Source organism: Myotis nattereri (genome assembly GCF_964212035.1).
Source record: "Myotis nattereri genome assembly, chromosome: 14".
Classification (NCBI taxonomy): Eukaryota; Metazoa; Chordata; class Mammalia; order Chiroptera; family Vespertilionidae; genus Myotis; species Myotis nattereri.
The window spans coordinates 33,214,208-33,236,494 of record NC_138089.1 but is presented as its reverse complement, the minus strand read 5'-3'; the positions used below and the strand labels follow the sequence as shown (position 1 = coordinate 33,236,494).

The 22,287-nt window shown below is 39.0% G+C and overlaps 1 protein-coding gene across 1 annotated transcript in view; it reads right to left on the bottom strand.

Annotated features, from left to right (window-relative positions):
- The window catches only part of STAG1 (STAG1 cohesin complex component), a 345,726-nt gene that overhangs the window by 191,000 nt on the left and 132,439 nt on the right, over positions 1-22,287 (bottom strand). Inside the window, exon 5 of the mRNA XM_081106167.1 lies at positions 16,495-16,591. Within this exon, the coding sequence (XP_080962293.1) occupies positions 16,495-16,591 (97 nt within the window). The remainder of the gene's footprint in view (positions 1-16,494; positions 16,592-22,287) is intronic.

Below are 22,287 nucleotides of genomic sequence, written 5' to 3'. Positions count from 1 at the left end.
TCATTAGCCAATAGAGCCAAATATCAACAGTACAACGATTGAAATTTCTTTTGAGAGCCAAATTTTTTAAACTATATAGGTAGGTACACTGTTTTTAACCTACCTATATAGTTTAAGTACTGTTGATATTTGGCGTCTCCCCCATGCTGCATATCCCGCGGCCCATCTGTGCCACGTCTCCCGACACCCCCCACTTCTTCTAACGCCACTTCTTCAAAATAGACTCACCCAGGCCGAAAACCGACTTCTGCACATGGGCCAAGAAGTTTTAATTGCACTGTATGTGCACGCCCGCACGTGGTATTTTGTGGAAGAGCCACACTCAAGGGGCCAAAGAGCCGCATGTGGCTTGCGAGCCGCGGTTTGCCGACCACTGGACTAGAGATAACCCAAGCATAGGACAGGACAATTTTTTGGCAGTCTCATTTTTGTTTCTTTTTTACTTTATGTAATAGACAGTAGGTTGTAAACCAAAATAAAATGGAGAAAGACTGAAAAGAAATCTCGATAAATTAGTAGAGAAAATCTGAGTAAGAAAAGGAGAAAAAATGCTGAGGCTACTAAAATGAAGAAGGATTCACTCAAGAAACATTTGAATACCAGAAATGTAGGACTTAACAGTTACCTCGGATTGCAATGACTATATTTAATAGTCATTCTCAAGATTTGAGGAGAGTGGGGAAAACGTAGAGAGACAAGACACTTTGGTGGCCTTTTGGTGAGCATTTAAAGCTTAATAGTATCTTGGGATATATGTGGTCTGTCTAGGTAAATTTTTAATGCAAAAATGGAAAAAATTACCTCAAAGGTTATAATAAGAAGAAACATGTTTGAAAACTTGTAAACCTTTCAGAATGCCTTATAAACAGAAATTACTACGATTGTATCTCCAGTGATGAGCCTGTCTCTAGATGGCAGCCTGCACTTTGTAATATTCCTTGTGAACAGCAGATACAGTAAACCCCTTTTTTCCATGGGGAATATGTTCCAAGACCCTCAGTAGATGCCTGAAACTGCAGATAGTACCGAACCCTTTAAGATACTATGCTCTCTCCTATATATACATACCTATAATAAAGTTTAATTTGTAAATTAGGCACAATAAAAGATTAAGAACAACTTATAATAAAATAAAACAATTATAAAAATATACCATAAAGTTACACAAATATGGTCTCTCTCTCTCTCTCTCAAAATATCTTATTGTATTGTATTCAAATTTTCACTTAAAGGAAGCACTTTATGGCTTCACTTTGGTGTATCCAAATTGCCGGCATCACTATTGTACTTTGAGGCCATTATTAAGTAAAATAAAGGCTACTTAAAAAAATTTATCTTTATTGTTTAAAGTATTACAGATGTCCCCCCCCCCTTTTTCCCCACTGATCACCTCCACCCTACACCGTGTCCCTGCACCCAAGGCCTTCACCACACAAATAAGGGCTACTTGAACACAAGAACTGCGATACAGTTGATCTGATAATCCAGGTGGCTACTAAGTGACTAACAGGCAGATAGGGTATATGGCGTAAATATACTGGGAAAAGGGATGATTCACGTACCCGGTGAATGGAGCAGGATGGCACTGAAATCACCACACTACTCAGAATGCTGCACAATTTAAAAATTATCAATTGTTTATTTCTAAAAGTTTTCATTTAATATTTTTGGACCACTGGTAACTGAAACAGTAGAAAACAAAATCATGGGTAAGTGGGAACTTCTGTCTCTGTAAATACAAAAGGCAAGTGAAACATCAAACTAAGCGCTCAAAAAAACAATCACATTGGCACATAATATGCGAGCACCAAATAAATGTATACCCTTTCAAGACTGCACAAGGTACACGTCATACATATCAAGAACAGATAAATTTACTCAATATTAGTATTTCAAATTTTGAGGTTAAGTGATGCTAGTGTAGCACAGGGCCAAAAGCAAATATAATTATTGTCCTAGAGTTATATAACCTTTCAAATTATTTTTATCGAATCTTGAACAACTATTAAAATAACCTCACCATCAGTACTAATGCCGTTCACATAAGACAAGAATCAAAGGAAAGAACAGAGAAGAAAATAAATCTATTTGGGCTCTATGAATAATATATTTTTAAATATATTTCTTTATTGATTTCAGAGAGGAAGGAAGAGGGAGAGAGAGATAGAAACATCAATGATGAGAGAGAATCATTAATCGGCTGCCTCCTACACACCCCCTACTGGGGATCGAGCCCACAACCCAGGCATGTGCCCTTGGCCGAAATCGAACCCGGGACCCTTCAGTCTGCAGGCCAACGTTCTACCCACTGAGCCAAACCGGCTAGGGCTCTATGAATAATATTAATATGATTCAAAACAGGCTGGGCTTTTTAATCTGTGGCACATGGATTCTTAAGCATCTAATGAACCTTTTGAAACTCTATGAAAATTTAGGTTTTGGAAACTTTTGTGGAGAAAGGCCCAAATATTTCAGAACATTATTAAAGGAATTTGAGGATGGAAAAGGTTAAAGTTACACATTAGAGAAAAAATATTGGCTAAAGACTTTTGGTCTTAGGAAAGTGAAAGGGGAAATAAAATGGTGACAGTAAAAAATAGTTGTAGAAAAGCCAAGACTCTGGAGCTGGGGAATGGAGAGGAGAAAAGGGTAAATTCTTTCCCTTTCTAATAAATTGAGCCATGAGTGAAATGACATCATTTAAAAAGAGTCAGGTTTCATCTCTAAAGTGTCAACAGAAAAAAAAAAAGCACAAGGAAAATTGCCCATAATGTTACAGGGCTACATAAATTACAGAGTGAAAATATTTATTCATCAAGTATCTTGTTTACAGCAAACACTACATATTTGACTCCAGTTACATAATATATGTAAGATAATTAGGACTTAAAATTATTTAGGGTTATTTGGCAGTTTCCTATCAAACTGCATACAAATGACCAAGACCTATTTCTTTAATTGGTCCCAAATAAGCTCAAGTATACTTTTATGAAGTCCTCTTATAATTTTTTTAATGTACTAATAATAAGACTTTCTCAACTCATCTTTTACCTAGAATACCCCTTTTCCTATTTTCTCAAACTTTTAAGTAGGTGATTAAAGGAAGGGGAGAAAACCGATAGGGTTGGGCTTAATAAAAGAATCTTAAAATATTTTCCTTAAACTGAATCCTCCAGTATTTTTAAAATATACTTTTTAAAAGAAGTTTGAGACTGACAGAAAAGTTATAAACACAGTACAGAGGTTCTCCTATACACACAATTAGTTTCTCTTATTGTTAATATCGCACATTGGCATGGTACGATTGTCACAACTAATGAGCCATATTGATAACATTATTATTTCCCCCCAGTGCTAATGAGAAATAATTAACATACATGACTATGTAAGTTTAAGGTGTACAGATGATGGTCTGATTTGCATATATTGTAGGATGATTACAATAGGTTTAGTTAACATGCATAATCTCATACAGACACAATAAAAACAAATTTCTCCTTGTGATGAGAACTCTTAGGAACCATCTTAACACAACTTTCCTTTTTATCATACAGCAGCATTAACTATAATTACCATGTTTTACATTATATCCCTAGTACTTATTTATGTTGCAAGTGTAGTTTGTACCTTTTGACTGCCTTTCTCCAGTACCCCTTCCCTCCATAATAATATCATTATTATTAAAAGTTATACTTTATTCAGATTTTCTTGGTTTTTACCTAATGTCCTTTTTCTGTTCCAGGATTTTATCCAGAATACCACAAAAGGGGGTAAGTTCTCATGTCTCATTAGGCTCCTCTACACTGTGACCACTTTTTCAGACTTCATGTTTTTTGATGACCATGATGGTTTCATTGAGCAGCGGTCAGATATTTTATAGAATGTCTTTCAATTTGGGTTTGTCTGGTATTTTCTCATGGTAGATAAAGTTTATGGTTTTTTGTTCTGTTTTCTTTTTTGTTAATCCTCACCTGATGATATTTTTTCCATTGCTTTTCAGAGAGAATGGAAGGGAGGGAGGGGGAGAAACGTCAATATGAGAGAGACATATCAACTGGCTGCTTCCTGCACATGCCCTAACCTGTGGCAGGGAAGCAAACCGGTGACCCAGGTACATGCCCTTGACTGGGAATTGAACCTGTGACCCTTCAGTGTGCAAGCTGACACTCTAACCACTGAGCACACCAGCCAGAGCCAGTTTATGGGTTTTTGAAAGATGAAAGAGATAAAGTGCCATTCTCATCACATCAAAACAAGGATACATGCTATCAACATGACTAAATACTACTAACTTAATCATGATCATCTAGCTGAGGTAGTATTTTTCACATTTTTCCACTGTTACAAATTACACTTTTTCCCTTTTTCAATAATGTACTCTTTGGAAGGAAGTCATGCTGTATAGTCCATAGTTAAGGGCTAGGGAGTTAAGCTTCATTTCCTTAAGCTTTATGTAGGTACTTACATAAATTATCTTGAATTCTACATGGAAGATTTGTCTATTCTCAACCATTTGTATCATTATTCAATCATTTATTTCTATCAGAATAGACCTATGAATATTTTACACTCTGGGTTATAATTCAAGTCTATGATATTTATGTTGTTGCTCAAATTTTTACAGCTTTGGCCATTGAGGGCTCTTTAAGTTAACTCCTGTGTCTTTTACATATCTACATGTTGTTTAGTTTTTCTGAAGCACTTGTTTATTCTGACACTGAAATGCTCCAGGATCACCTTGTGAATTTCCTGTCCCAGTCCTAGAATTTAACATTTGTTAAAGCAGCCTTGATTTCTTTTATGGAAGAATAAAATTGGAAACCAAGATCTAGGTGCTAGGTGTGCTTATTGCTACTGGCTTTATGCTAGAAAAATGCCATTTCTTTTAGGCCCACCTCAGCTGAAAGAACAAGGAAAATAAATAAATAAAATATGTATATAAATATACATATGTATGTGTACATACTTATGAGTATACAAACATATTTATAAGTACTTCTATATGTTAGCCATTTGTGCCCATATTAAGCTGTAAGTTACACTAACGCTTTCAACTACCCCATTATGACATGGATTATTCTAGCATCCTCCCTTGCTTATCCAAAATCTCCTACTCGTACAACTGTCAAAAATCTAGTTCCTACCATCAACCACCTATTTACTGAACTTTTCAACTCCAGTATACATGTATAGTAACTTCAGAATTGGTAACCCATAATTCTATGGGAAACAACTTTGCCAACTAGACTACAGTGCTTATACTGTACTAGAGGCCTGGTGCACGAAATTCATGCATGGGGGCGGGGGGGGGGGTGTCACCTCAGCTCAGCCTGCACCCTCTCCAATCCAGAACCCCTTGGGGGATGTCCTTCTGCCGGTTTAGGCCTGATCCTGGGGATCGGGCCTAAACCGGCAGTCAGACATCCCACTCACAACCTGGGACCGCTGGCTCCTAACTGCTCACCTGCCTGCCTGCCTGATCGCCCCTAACTGCACCGCCCCCCTCGCCCCGCCCGCCAGCCTGAAAACCTCTAACTGCCTCTGCCTGCCGGCCTGATCACACCTAACTGCCCGCCCCCCGCCGGTCTGCTCGCCCCTGCCTCCCCCCTGCAGCCTGGTCACCCCCAACTGCCCCCCTGCCGGCCTAGTTTCCCCACACAGCCTACTGTTCAGTCATTTGGTCGTCCCTCACTAACACCCCTGCCGGCCTGGTCTCCCCACACAGCCGGCTGGTCATTACTGCTACTGTGACGGCATCCTGGACAATTTGCATATTCCTCTATTATTAGTATAGTTTTGTTTGGCCTTTACTCTCACAATCACCACTCATTTCTTCAGTTACTTAGAAAAGCACCTATTGCCCAAACCCCTTCAGGGTGAGGTTATTTCTTGTATTTTTAGTACAGTTAGATTACTTTGTAATAGTGCATTCAGCCTGGGATTAACTCATAAGTGATTTTTAAAATAAAAATTTGTATGTATCAATGTGTATTCTTTGTGCCGTAAAGTTCTATGGGTTTTGAGAAATGCACAGTATCATACAGAATACTCTCACCACCCCTACACTGTGATTCACTTATTTCAACATCTCCCCTTCCCCAAACCCTCGCAAACACGGACCTATCTACCATCTCTACAGTTTTGCCTTTTCGAGAATGTCATATAACTGAAATCATATAATATGTAGCATTTTCAGACTGGCTTCTTTCCTTTCACACAGCAATACCCATTTAAGATTTATCTGTGCTTTTGTGTGGATTAAGAGCTCATTCCTTCCGATCACTAAATGGTATTCTATTGTATCGTTATACGAGTAGTTTATCCATTTTTATTTACTGACGAATATCTTTGTTGCTTCCAGTTTGGGGCAAGAATAATATAATTACTATAAACAGTAACATGCAGTTTTTTGTGTGTATATAAGTTTCAAATCATTTGGGTAAACACCTAAAAGCATGTAATTGCTGGATTTTATAGTAAGCTGTGTAAGAAGCTGTCAGACTGTTTTCCAAAGTGGCTATGCTATTTTGCATTCCCATCAAAAATTAAATTCCTGCAGCTTCACATCCGTGGCAGTAATTGGTATTGTCAGTGTTTTGGATTTTAGCCATTCTAATAGCCAAGTAGTGATATCTTGTTACTTTAATTTGCATTGATCTAATCACAACGCTGGGCACCTATCATATCTTATTTGCCATCTCTATCCCTTCTTTAGTGAGGTGTCTGAGCTTTTAAGAGTTCTTAGTCTATTTGAATACAAGTCCATTATCATATATACTTTGCAAATATTTTCTCCCAGGCTATCTTTTCATTTTCTTAAGCTTGTTTTACAGAGCACAAAACTTTTAATTTTAATAAAGCCCAACTTGATAATTTGTTCTTTCATGGATTGTGCTCTCTCGCTTGTTATATCTAAAAACCTCATCACTAAACACAAGGTCATGCAGACATTCTCCTACATTTTCTCTTGGAAGTTTGTGGTTTTGCATTTTACACAATAAGTTAATTTTTCTGTAAAGGGGTAAGACCTGTGTTTAAGTTCCTTTTTTACTTATGGACATCCAATTGTTCCAGCATAATTAAAAAAAAAAAAGATTATTTCTCAATTTAATTGCCTTTGAATCTTTATTTTTAAAAATCAGTTGACTATATTTGTGTGGTTCCTGTAATATTTTTAAAGAATAATATATACAACTCTGGAGAAAAGAAAACCATTATGAATAGGAGGATAAAATATTCCAAAATATTTCATGTTCCATTCTCTTATTTTAATAATTTTATCCTGTTCTTTGCATATCTCACAATTTTTCCTAAATGACAGACCCATCAGGATTATCTATGGTTTTTCACTTCACTCTACCTAAAATAGTACTGTATATGTCCATATTCATGAGCTCTTCTGGAAACATCAGAATAATAAGATACTAAGACTTTTTACTAGTCCCAAGAAATTCATAGTCCATTAAAGCAGATATTGACTTACAATAACATAATATATAAAAATGCAAAATATGCCCGACGTGTGGAAGCTTCAAAATTATGAGTTATGCTTACACACACACACACACACACACACACACACACACACACACACACTATTGTAGGAAATGGACCTCTGTGATCCATCTCCAGCATGGTCAGCTTTTGATGGAACTTACTGAATTTCCCCAGAATGTAAGGAGGAGAGAAGAGGAACAAAGAACTGTGCACATGGGCCAACATGGTGAAATCCCCTGAGGTGTCTGCCTCAGCTAGACAGGGGAGGTAGAGGTAGCTAGAAAAACCTCAGCCCAGTATTTTTAAATGGCCCAATGGGAGACAGCAAGACCTGGGCAACGTATGAGGAAATAGGTGACCTCATCGTACTCAGCCAATGAGGAACCTGAGGAGGGACTAAATAAAGAGGCTATGTTCCCTGCCCCACATGAGTGCCTGTAAAATGGATGCCTGCTCTTGAGAATGTTATTAAAAGTATTTTCGCCATGCTTCTGTTTCTGAGTCTGTCACTTGAAATGTGGACACATGAGCCCTTTCTCACACTATCCAAGGGAAGAAATCATTTGAACTGATATATACAAGTTCTGTTATGATAATATGGTAACCAATATTATTTACATAAATGCTATTCCTGAAATTCTAATTAAAATTAGAAATTCACTTTGAAAAGTGAAACACTATGAAGTAGTAAGAAGTTACTGGGATAATAACTAACTAAAAGCAGAAACCTAAAATACAGAAGGAGCACTGAAATAACTTTTTCTCTAATAACACTTGGTAAACCTACACATGAATGAATTGTGAGTTCTGAGGTATAGGGTTCTAAGAGAAACAACTCATTCATGAAGCGGGGGCTCAAAGGATTTCATCTCTAAGTTAAGGTTAAACCAGCAGTAAATCTAACGCCTTATACTCTGTGGAATACAAATAAAGGGGATTTTTTGGTCCTGTGTAGAGGAAGATAAATGTACCTAAGAAGTAATAATCAAAAATGGTACACCTGGGGGAAACCAAGATGGCGGCACAGGTAAACACCGGAGATTGTTGCCTCGCACAACCACTTCAAAAATACAACTAAAAGACGGAACGGACATCATCCAGAACCACAGGAAGGCTGGCTGAGTGGAAATTCTACAACTAGAAGGAAAGAGAAAAGCATACCGAGATTCAGGAGGTGCGGTGCGGAAGTAAAATACAAAGGTGCGGAGGTGCATGCGGAGAGGGCTGGCGGCTGAGGACATGATTGTCTTTTTCAATCGGGAGGGAGTCTCAAGCTCTGAGCTCCAGTTCTGGGAGAGTCTCTGGGGACCCAGACTCATACGGGAGAAACTGGACTGTCTGGCATTGGTCGGAACTCGAAGGCAGCTTTCTCTCGGAGGCGCTCCCAGCGATTGCTGGGGCCTCTGAGGGCAGGACTGAGAGCAGCCATACTGCTCGCTCTGCCCACCCTGTTGATTCCCTGGGACCCCGCCCCGACCAAGCCCTGCACGGAGGCTTTTGCATATGAAAGGCCAGGCCCTTTGTAATCTGAAAATTACTTAACAAACTGCAGCTGGCCCGAGACCCCACGGCAACTTGCACTGCTTTACAGCTGGCTTCTGCTGGGTAGCCTCAGGCAGAGGCTAGATTAGCACCTCTTTAGATCCAAGAGCCAGTGTACCTAGTAGTCAGAGTGGGACCATCCAATTACAACTCCTCAGATCTATAAGGGACACACTCAGGGGGCAGACTCAGTGAGCACCAAAGCCCCACTGAAGCAAGTCTTGCCCCATAAGGGTGTCTTCAGCACAGAAGTTCTCCCACCATAGACACAGCTGATTCTCACAGCCAATTGGCCTGGAGGTCAATTCCTCCCAGTGTTACCTACAACAATCAAGGCTTAACTACAATAAGACTGTGCACAAAGCCCACAAAGGGATGCACCAAGAGTGTCTACCTCAGGTAATTGGGGAGGCTGAGCCACTGGGCCCTATAGGACACTTAGCACAGAAAGCCACTCTATTGAACAGTGAAGCATAAAATATGCCGAGACAAAGAAACAGGACACAAATGACAGAAATGGAGGAGAGCAAACTACTGGATATAGAGTTCAAAACCACACTTTTAAGGTTTTTCAAGAATGTTCTAGAAACCGCTGATAAACTTAATGAGACCCTCAAGAAATCTAGTGAGACCCTCGATGTTGTGATAAAGGACCAACTAGAAATTAAGCATACACTGACTGAAATAAAGAATATTATACAGACACCCAACAGCAGACCAGACGATCGCAAGAATCAAGTCAAAGATTTGAAATACGAAGAAACAAAAAACAACCAACCGGAAAAGCAAAATGAAAAAAGAATCCAAAAATTCGAAGATAGTGTAAGGAGCCTCTGGGACAGCTTCAAGCGCACCAACATCCGAATTATAGGGGTGCCAGAAGATGAGAGAGAACAAGATATTGAAAACCTATTTGAAGAAATAATGACAGAAAACTTCCCCTACCTGGTGAAAGAAATAGACCTACAAGTCCAGGAAGCGCAGAGAACCCCAAACAAAAGGAATCCAAAGAGGACCACACCAAGACACATCATAATTAAAATGCCAAGAGCAAAAGACAAAGAGAGAATCTTAAAAGCAGCAAGAGAAAGACAGTCAATTACCTACAAGGGAGTACCCATACAACTGTCAGCTGATTTCTCAACAGAAACTTTGCAGGCCAGAAGGGAGTGGCAAGAAATATTCAAAGTGATGAATACCAAGAACCTACAACCAAGATTACTTTATCCAGCAAAGCTATCATTCAGAACTGAAGGTCAGACAAAGAGCTTCACCGATAAGGAAAAGCTAAAGGGGTTCATCACCACTAAACCAGTATTATATGAAATGCTGAAAGGTATCCTTTAAGAAGAGGAAGAAGAAGAAAAAGGTAAAGATACAAATTATGAACAACAAATACACATCCATCAACAAGTGAGTCTAAAAATCAAGTGAATAAATAATCTGATGATCAGAATAAACTGGTGATTACAACAGAATCAGGGGCATAGAAAGGGAGTGGACTGACTATTCTTGGGGGCGAAAGGAGTGTAGAGGATGCGGAAAGAGACTGGACAAAAATCGTGCACCTATGAATGAGGACAGTGGGGGTGGGGGGGTGAGGGCAGAGGGTGGGAGGGGAACCGGGTGGAGGGGAGCTATAGGGGGAAAAAGAGGAACAACTGTAATAATCCGAACAATAAAGATTTAATTTAAAAAAATTAGTACACCTGCAAATATCTTAAATTCCCATATCCTGATCAAGAAAACTTCAAACTGTATTCAAGTTGCAAATGGTCCTAGATTGGTAGTGTCACTGGGCACTTGTCAAGCAAATGCTAAATCATCTCTAGTAAAATGTACATTTATTCCAGACTTCAAATAAATTTAAGAGAAAATATAGAACTTGGAATAAAAAGTAAGTAAATATACCAAAAAACAAGCAAAAAAAAAAAAAGGCCACAAAAATAGACCCACAAAGACTTATTAGAATGATCAGAGATAGAGTATAAAAGAAATAAATCTACTGTATTAAAAAAGGAAAATACAACACTGGATATTCACAAGGAACAATTCCATAGACTTCTTTAAGAACCAAGTGGCTATAATTCCTAGAAATGAAAATAGTAACTGCAACAGACTGGTACAGGTGAAAAAAAGAGTACATGAACTAGAAGATAGGGAAAAAGTATAAAGCAGCCCAGAAATTAAAAAGTACAGAAAGGTACATAGAAGACCGGTACTAAGGGAGAAGAGAAATAAAAGAAGTAATATTTAAAGACACAACTGATGAAAGATACCAAGCCAAAGAAATATGTTTTATACCTACAACAGAATATAGTCAAACTGCAGAACAGCAGAAACAAAGAGAAAACTTAAGCTGGTTCAACATAAACCCAAATATCCAGTGACTACATTAAATATAAAAAGAATTAAGTGATACAGTTAAAGCAGTATCCAGATTGAATAAAAAGTATACAATCCTGTAGGGAGCGGGTATAGAGTTAAGCCTCGGACTGACCTGTGGCAGAGCCACAAACAAGTCCCAGCTTAGAGGGCAAAGCCCTCTTAGCATAATTAAGCTTGACCTTATGGCCGCACCCTAGATCTTTCCTGGGTAGCTAATGGGCTGTGGGAGATGCAGCAAGTGCTGCCAAAACAAGTGAAACTCACAAGAACATTGTAATTATGTTGACCACTACCTTATTTTTCTTTGACTATAAAATAAAGTCTTGGCTTGCTGGCTGGATCCTTCTCTGTGGCCTCATCCAGGCACAGGAGATCCACTGAGCCCCAGCTATATTCTCTTTGTCTGTCTTTTCTTTAATCCTCCGCCACGCCCCTCAGGCTCACCGAACCCTTAGCTGTGCTGGCATAGCACACAATCCAGCTATATGTTGTTTACAAAAAGCATCTAAGAGGTAAGGATAAACAAACAATGAAAGGAAAAACATTGAAAAGGTTAAGTCAAAAATCCATGGAACAACATATAGCTCAATTCCTTTGAGGTTCTTCTATGTCATGATATTCAAATAAAGAGACTTTCAGAAAAAAGCTTTGCCAGAGATAAAGAGGAACATTAAATAAACAAAATATTTTAGTTATAAGATATATTTGAATATTTGCATGCACCTAATACATAGCAGAGGATAGGTGTTAAGTGAGGACATGAACAAGATGGTAAGGGAGGGGAAAGGAGTTCAAGGAGAAATCAAGAAGAAATATATAAATCTACAATCATGATGCGAGATTTTACTGTAAAAGCAAATAATAAATGGGAAGAATATAAAATATTTTAACACAATTATTGAACAATCTTAACCTAATGCACACAACTGCACCTAGAAAATACAAGGTAGTGCCCATAGAACTGTCAGCTAATTTCCCACAGAAACTTTACAGGCCAGAAGGGAGTGGCAAGAAATATTCAAAGTGACGAATAGCAAGGACCTACAACCATAATTACCCTACCCAGCAAAGTTATCATTTAGAATTGTAAGTCAGATAAAGAGCCTCACGGATAAGAAAAAGCTAAAGGAGTTCATCACCACCAAACCAGTATTACATGAAATACTGAAGGGTATTTTTAAGGAGAAGATAAAAAATATAAACAATAAAATGGCAATAAATACATAGCTATCAACAATTGAATCTAAAAATCAAAATAAATGAAAAAATAAAGTGATGAATAAAACAGAACTAGAGGCAAGGAAACATGGAACAGACTGACAAATCTCAAAGGGAAGGGGTGTGTGTGTGTGAAGAGGAGGCGGGAAGAGATTAGCTAAAGAACATATGCATATATGCATTACGTATAGACATAAACAATAGGGGGGTGAAGACCTGGGTGGGGCAGGAACCCGATGAAGGGGGGAATGGGGGGGGGGGAGAACCATCTGCAATGCTCTCAACAATAAAGTTGTTTTTTTTTAAAAAAAGAGAAAAGTGAAAAGAAAAACACTCAATCTAATAGGACACATATAGATTAAATTAGATAAAATGTGTAAAGTACATCACTTGGTGCTTGCCTTGCTCATTTAAAGGCTGTAAATTTAACACTCCCTTTCTATCACATAGCCTAATCTCTTGCAACTCTTCACCCATTTCTATGGTCTTGGATTCAGCCACAAACTCAATTTATGTCCTATAGTGTACAGTGCTTTTTTGTCTTCAGGCTTGCACAACTTGTTAACTTTGGTCTTTCTCCCCATTAATGTTCTTTTACTCAACCTCAGTCTCATCACAGTTTCTTCTTATTCGATGCACTTTCTTACAAATATCCTCACATACACAGAGAGCCCGGGCTGGATGAGAATCCCTCCTTGTAATTCCCAGAGTGTTCTGTGGTTGGGCATATAGATCACAGATTGAGACAAACTCTGAATCTTGAATTTGGAATCTACAAACTGCATGATGTCCAAACACTTATTATCTAAGCCCTTTATTCTCAGTTTCCTGATCTACAAAATAAAGATCACATCTGCCTGATAAAATCAGGAACTCATATTAAACTAGTGGCCCAGTGCACGAAATTTGTGGGGGGGGGGGGAGAGGAAGGGGGTCCCTCAGCCCAGCCTGCACCTTCTCCAATCGGGGACCCCTTGCGGGATATCTGACTGCCGGTTTAGGCCCAATCCCTGTGGAATCCCTCTTGCAATCTGGGACCGCTGGCTCCTAACTGCTCATGTGCCTGCCTGCCTGATTGCCCCTAATTGCCTCTGCCTGACTGCCCCTAACCTCTCTGCCTGCCTGATCATCCCTAACTGCCCTCCCCTGCCAGCCTGATCTCGCCCCCAACTGCCTCTGCCTGCCTGATCACCCCCAATTGCCCTTCCCTGCTGGCCTGATCTCACCCCTAACTGCTTCCCCCTGCTGGCCTGATCACCCCTAACTGCCTCTACCTGCCTGATCGCCCCTAACTGCCCTCCCCTGCTGGCCTAATCTCGCCCCCAAATGCCCTCCCCTGCCGGATGATCTCACCCCCAACTGCCCTCCCCTGCCAGACTGATCTCGCCCCCAACTGGCCTCCCCTGTCGGCCTGATCGCCCCTAACAGCCTCTGCCTCAGCCCCCACCACCATGGCTTTGTCCGGAAGGAAGTCGGACATCCAGAAGATGGCCGGTCGACTTGGTCTTATTAGCATATTATCCTTTTAGTAGTATAGAGATAGATTATATAGGATAGGATTGCTTAAGCGGGGGAAAAGGCCTTTTTCATCAAGAGGAGATGCTCTTGGCAGACAAAAATACATAATCCCTATATCTGGACGGATAGCCAGCCATATGCACTATACTGCCAAACTAGTGATTAAAAAATTGAACTGCTTTCTTACATCTTATATCAAATAGCTGTTGCCCTTGAACCCCTCCTCAGCCCCCAGCTTAGCTTCTGCCTTCGCAGTTCACCCAGATTGGATTCTGATTGGTCAGTTTCTATGCCAGTCAGTGACAAAAGCTCCGCCTTCTAGGGAGCCATTGGCTCCTTGCACTTCACCCAGATTTGGTTCTGATTGATTGGTTTCTATGCCAGTCAGCATCTCCGGGCCTATCAATGGGCCTGATCAGAGAGGTGGGGCTGATCAGCAGCCCTAGCGGAGGCCCGAGAGAAAGAGAGGCACGGCTGCTGGCCAGGCCCAGAGTGAGAGAGAGGCAAGTGCTGATCAACAGCTGCCACAGAAGCTACGCATCAGAACCTGCTTCTCCCGCCAGGCCTCTCTTCAGGCCTGATCCGCAGCCCCCTCAGCAGTCAGTGTTGGGTCGTGGTGCCTTCCGGTCGGTCGAGCCTTTGGTTGTTTTGGATATTACAGACCCTGGGTTTTTATATATTAGGATGAGCTAATGTACGTAAAGTACACACAACTCGGCACATATCCAGTCACTAAATAGTAACCAACTTTATTACTCTTATGATGGCACTGAGCACTTTACTGAACTATTGGTATATATCCCTCATTGTTCCTTGTAATAAAGCCTCCATTAAAAATTACAAATCCCCTGCCCTAGCTGGTGTGGCTCAGCTGTTTGAAGTGTCATCCTATGCACCAAGGATTGTGGTTCAATCCCAGGTGGGGGTGCATACAGGAGAAAACTGACAGATGCCTCTCTCTCTCTCTCTCTCTCTCTCTCTCTCTCTCTCTTTCTCTCTCTTAAATCGGTAAAACATATTCTCAGGTGAGGATTTAAAAAAAAATTTTGTATCCCCTAATATTGACTTGGTGGGGAGAGGGGAGAGGTAGAGATTCTTGGTAACAATTGTATGCTCAGGAACAGTACTTAGTACAAGGTAGGTGCTCTGTAAATATTTATTAAACTACTTATATCAATATGGTGAGCTGTAACTTGAACATAAATGAGAGCCTTTAAGAAATTAATTTGATTAGTGACCTCAATAAACGATCACTGTTCTTTCTCTACTGGAAAGAAAATAATGCTGATATACAAAATGATTTCACCCATGTAAAATATAATCTGTTAAGACTTATCTATTTTAAGGATGAAAAATATCAGTTAACCATTAACATGATAAAAGTAAAACTTCATTTTAACAAACTTCCGACAGATTTCCAACCAACTATAAACTTAAAAAACCCGATTCTGGTACTTACATAACCTTAAGCAAATTCTTTGAGCTTCAAGTACCTCATTGATAAAATCAAGATGAAAATACTGATAAGCAAACAATATAACCAATGGTAGCAACTAGCGCAGTTCCTGATATGGAGCACAGGTACAAATAATACCAGTAAATATTAATTATAAAAGCTCAATTCATAAATTCCTTAAATCAATGGTTCTCAACTTTCTGGCCCTTTAAATACAGTTCCTCATGTTGTGACCCAACCATAAAATTATTTTCGTTGCTACTTCATAACTGTAATGTTGCTACTGTTATGAATCATAATGTAAATATCTGATATGCAGGATGGTCTTAGGTGACCCTTGTGAAAGGGTTGTTCGACCACCAAAGGGGTCACAACCCACAGGTTGAGAACCGCTGCCTTAAATGAATTTCTGATTCCCTTCAAAAATTCAAAATATTTTTTTTTATTGTTAATCCTCATCCGAGGATATTTTTCCATTGATTTTAGAGAGAGTGGAAGAGACAGAAAAAGACAGAAACACATCAATTGGTTGTCTCCTGCATGAGCCCTGACTAGGCTGGGGAGGAGCCTGTAACCAAGTTATGTGCCCTTGCCCAGAATTAAATCCAGGTCCCTTAGGTCCGAAGGCCAACTCTCTATCTATTGAGCTAAACTGGCTAGGGCTGAAAATATTTAGAAATATGTTATTTCACAGGAGCAAAGCTAAACCAGAACAAAATGAAACATCCTTAAAAATTTTAACAATAATCTTCTTTATCAGAAAAAAATAGCACATAATCCTATGATGAATTATGTATGACTAATGGAAGGTGAAATAAATTGACATTGCTGGACTGACAGGCTCAATGTACATCATTTACTCCAACATTCTGTACCTCGACATCCTGAACACTGGATAAAAAAGTTGATTAAATCCAGAAGTGCGATGTCCCTGTCTTGTTTATATGATTCAATCCAGTCATCCACCACGGACTGTGGAAAAGAAAATATAAAAATGAAAATTTCAGAAAAAAGTATTAGAGCAAATAAATTTTTAAAACACTTTGTGGCTCTCTCTGTGTGTTTATTCAAACAAAGAAATAACTACTTACCTGAAATTATTTCTCTGTAGCCAAATAAAAATAGAGATTCCCTCATTTTTTAAAAATATATTTTTATTGGTTTACAGAGGAAGGAAGAGGAAGAGAGAGATAGAAACATCAATGATGAAAGAGAATCAATGACTGGCTACCTCCTGCACACCCCCTACTGGGGTTGGAGCCCGCAACAAGGCATATGCCCTTGACTGGAATCGAACCCAGGACCTTTCAGTCCACAGGCCGATGCTCTATCCATTAAGCCAAATCAGCTGGGGTGTGATTCCCTCATTTTTAATAAAACAATTGAAAGTCACTAGTTTTCAAAAATTTGTTCAAAATCCCATGAATTCAACAGTTAGCAACTATAGATACTAATATCCAAAACATATTATAAAAATAACACAAAAACTAATTTTACCTATCCATAAATATAAACTTTCTTAGTATCAGAAAATCCAATCCACTACTACTAGTACATAAAAAGAGTATACACTATATATAACAAAATGTATTTTTCTTCAGGAATGTAAGGATGGCTTAATTTTAGAAAAATCAAATAATTCAATTTATAAAAAATCAGTAAAATATTGGTAAAGACAATTTTCCTCTCCTAAAGTTGATTAAAAAACACACACACAAAACTATTTAGTCTGTACTAAACAGACTCAAAAGATGAATAATTTAAAAAATTAAGGTAGTTGGCAAAGGATAAGTGTACAAAATAACTTTTTAATACTTGCAATATGTGAAAAACATGATAGCCTGTTCACAAAAAATATCTAAGAATACATTTTTAAAAGGTATATGTATTAATAAAGAAAATTATAAAAACTTACCTAAACACATATCATACACTAAATCTGAATCTAAAAAAGGCTTAGTACTGTATCATTAAAGTTTCTCCAAGTTGTTAGGCAAATTTAATGTGATTCCACTTAGCATATTAGTGGGTAAAATTGGTTGGGGATTTTCTTGGGTGAGAGAAAATGTGTAAAAATAAGTTTTAAATCAGACAAAATTTTTCTGTTTTTGTACTGAGGTATAATTATATACAATAAGATGCATAAATCTTGTTATACCTAGATGAAATTGGATAAATACTACATGTACCTATGTAACTATAACAAAGATGAACATTTCTAGAACCGAAACAGTTCTCGCAAGTTTCCTTCCGGTCAGTAACTATCCCCAGCTCATATGGTTTAATTATTTTTCCTTAACATTTGACATGTTGTTAAAATTCATATAAACACTATCATCTTTTGTTTGCTTTCTTTCAATCAAAGAGAGATTCAGCCATATTACTATGTTTATCAGTAATTCCTTTTTTGCGTTGCTGGGTAGTATCCATTGTATTAATATACCACAATTTATGACAGTTTTATTGTCCATGAACATGAGCGTTGTTTCCATTTTAGGCTATCACAAAATTGTTATGAATATAACTGTACACATCTTTTGATAGACATACACATTTTTCTGTTGTATATATACCAAATAGCAGACTTGTTAATAGAGAAAATATGTACATTGAGGGTTGGGAGATAATGCCAAATAATTTTCCAAAACAGGTACATTAAATTGTACTTCCACCAACAATGTATAACATCTTAGCAATGTATGAGATTGGATGTTCCATATCCTCACCAATACTAGGTATTGTCAGTCCATTTAATCTAACCCATTCAGATTGAAAATACACCTTGTTTAATTTATTACCTAGTCTACTGAGGAGCAACCACATTCCCTTTTTCTATGTCAAAGAGAACTTTTTGTTAACTGCTGATATACATAACACTGTTTCTCTATCTCATCACATTAGTGTCCAGAAGGTACTGTTTTAAAAATAAATAGAAAAGAAGAAAGAATATTATGGTTGTGGGAGAGGGTAAAAAGAAAAAGAATGGCATGGTGTCTGTTCAATATTCAGCTCTACTGAATAATGTGTCAAACCACATGGGCTAACTATTGTAGTAAGTGCAAATAAGAATGAAAAGAGCAAGTCAAGAGTGACTGAGACTCGGGACCCAAGGAGAAATGATTTGTGACACAGGTAACAAAGAGTGGCACAAAAATAAGGAGAAAGTCATTTCCCCACTTCTACATGAGGCCTAGCAATTATGAAGGCACACTGAAGATGGTGACCAAATTTTCTTTAGTTCCCAAAGTGATAATATCAATTTCTAATCTCACCTGTTATGTACGAAGAGCCCAAAACATGTTGAATAAGACTAGTGAGCAAGAGCTTGCATTAGAAATACTAAAACTGCATACAAATATATATATAAATTATATATATTTTCCAAGATTTAATGTACTTTTATTCTTTTTTTTAATTAAATCTTTATTGTTCAGATTATTACATTTGTTCCTCTTTTTTCCCCCCCATAACTCCCCTCCTCCCAGTTCCCGCCCCACCCTCCGCCCTCTCTCCCCACCCACTGTCCCCATCCAAAGGTGCACGATTTTTGTCCAGTCTCTTCCCGCATCTCCCACACCCCTTTCCCCCCCAAGAATAGTCAGTCCATTCCCTTTCTATGTCCCTGATTCTATTATGATCACCATAATTTGTATCTTTACCTTTTTCTTCTTCTTCCTCTTCTTAAAGGATACCTTTCAGCATTTCATATAATACTGGTTTGGTGGTGATGAACTCCTTTAGCTTTTCCTTATCTGTGAAGCTCTTTATCTGACCTTCAGTTCTGAATGATAGCTTTGCTGGATAAAGTAATCTTGGTTGTAGGTTCTTGGTATTCATCACTTTGAATATTTCTTGCCATTCCCTTCTGGCCTGCAAAGTTTCTGTTGAGAAATCAGCTGACAGTCGTATGGGTATTCCCTTGTAGGTAACTGAGTTTCTTTCTCTTGCTGCTTTTAAGATTCTCTCTTTGTCTTTTGCTCTTGGCATTTTAATTATGATGTGTCTTGGTGTGGTCCTCTTTGGATTCCTTTTGTTTGGGGTTCTCTGCGCTTGCTGGACCTGTAAGTCCATTTCTCTCACCAGGTGGGGGAAGTTTTCTGTCATTATTTCTTCAAATAGGTTTTCAATATCTTGCTCTCTCTCATCTTCTGGCACCCCTATAATTCGGATGTTGGTGCGCTTGAAGCTGTCCCAGAGGCTCCTTACACTATCTTCATATTTTCGGATTCTTTTTTCATTTTGCTATTCCGGTTGGGTGTTTTTTGCTTCTTCGCATTTCGAATCTTTGACTTGATTCTTGCGCTCCTCTGGTCTGCTGTTGGGTGTCTGTATAATATTCTTTATTTCAGTCAGTGTATGCTTAATTTCTAGTTGGTTCTTTAATCACAACATCGAGGGTCTCATTAGATTTCTTGAGGATCTTACTACATTTATCGGCGGCTTCTAGACAGTTCTTGAGAGACCTTAAAAGTGTGGTTCTGAACTCTATATCCTCCATGGACAATTTTGTCCTGTTTCTTTGTCTCCGCATTTTTTTATGCTTTCTTGGTGCACCCCCTAGCGGTCTTTGTGCGAAGTCTTGTTGTAGTTAAGCCTTGATTGTTGTCGGCAATACCGGGGGTGATTTGACCTCCAGGCTAACTGGCTATGAGAGTCCGCTGTGTCTGCAGTGGGAGAGCTTCTGTGCTGGATCTCTAGGGCGGTGCTAATCTAGCGTTTGCCTGAGGCTATCCGGCAAATGGCTCTGCGCAGGGCTTGGGCGGGGTGGGTCCCTGGTGATCTACAGGGCGGGCGGCGCAAGCCAGTTCCGTCCCTAGGGGCTCTGCCTCAAAGAGTCCCAGCAACCGCTGCAAACCTCGGAGAGAAAGCTGCCTTCGAGTTCCGACCGAAGCCAGACAGTCCCGCTTCTCCCGTTTGAGTCTGGGTCCCTAGAGACTCGCCCAGATCTGGAGCTCAGAGTTTGAAACTCCCTCCCGATTGAAAACAACAACCGCGCCCTCCGCCGCCAGCCCACTCCACGCACACTCCGCACCTCAGTATTTCACTTCAGCACTGCGCCTCCTCTGAGTCTGGGTATGATATTCTCTTTCCTCCTAGTTGTAGAAATTCCACTCAGCCAGCCTTCCTGTGGTTCTGGATGATGTCCGTTCCGTCTTTAGTTGATTTTTGAAGTGGTTGTTCGAGGCAGCAATCTCCGGCGTTAACCTATGCCGCCATCTTCTGTACATTTAATTTTAACACGTGGAACATATAGTATAAAGACTTCATACTGAATAAATGATATTCATTAAGCCAAAAAAGGAAAAAAGGAGGAATTCACATCAAGTTTTAGCTACATTGTTTGAAATACAAATATGCAGATTTTATCACTGAAAAAATCTCAATTGTGTTTCTTCATCAGGAACTTTGACTGAACCTAGAACTTTTTCACACCTCGATTAGAAAGAAAACAAAACAGAACAAAAACCCAGAAAAAAAATAAACTATAAGTTGATTGGCTGCTGAGACAGCAAGGACTTTTTACAGAGACCTGTACAGCATCGCGCCAGGAGGGGCGATGTCTGGCAAGAGATTATATAGCTGTGTCTTGCTTTGTGCAGGTCACCAACTTGTTAACTCGTCATACTATAAAGGGGTAGCTGGGAGGGGGACCAAACTGTGGGGACCCAAGGGTATATGCAATGTACAATGTCATATATATACACACGTGGCAGCACAGTGGCTGCAGCTAAAGGTTAAAACCAGTTCTAAGAGGTGATCTCAGGGTTATTCATACAATCAAGGAGGAGAGAAAGAGGTCAGGGTGTTGTAGGTTCACACATGATACTTTGGGGGAGAAGCCTTTTTTTTCTTCTCCTCAACGTTTAACTAAAAACATTTTTAAAAACTACAGCTTGCTGCTGACCCAGCGGTTTTTTCTCTTTTTCCATGTGAGACATTATTATTACAGTATGTTTACAGTATCAGGTGTACAGTACAGTACATGAAAGGGTCTACACTCTACTGCACAGGCCTCTCTAGTGAACAGGGTCTGTCCACAACTTCGAACTTCTCGGCTTCTGCAAGATTGTGAATGTACAACAATAAACCACATACAGTTCACCTTTTTTGTCCTTCAGAGGGGTTTTTTTGTATTTTTTTTCCTTTTTTTTTTTTAACCATTAAAAACAGTTATGAAATGTGGCATCCCGTTGATGCAAGGACCGGGAAAGCCATTTTTATTTTATTGTTTTTCCCCTATATATATATTTTTTATAATATATATATAAAACAGACTGGAAATAATGTAGGACTAGAAAAACAATATTAAAGAATAGAAATCAATCCATGTAAGCATAGAACTTAAGCTATGACACAGGAAATTTTTCAATTTTAGAGGAATAGGGGTGAATTACTTAATAAATGATAACTGATGTAATTGATTATTCATTTGGAAGTAAGCACCCTACACTTTTAAAAAGCTATCAGAGAGGTGTGGAAGCAAAGGACTCTAAAGAACTAAACTCCAGCGAGATAAGCCCTTCTTGAACTGGCGGAAACTGGTGATAGTTAGAGGCACTGCCAACTATGGGCATGGGTGGATGGATGATTATATATAAGGGCCTTAACCAGGAAGCAGGATAAAACAGAAAACTACATAAGTCATATCAAAATCAACTTGCTGTGGA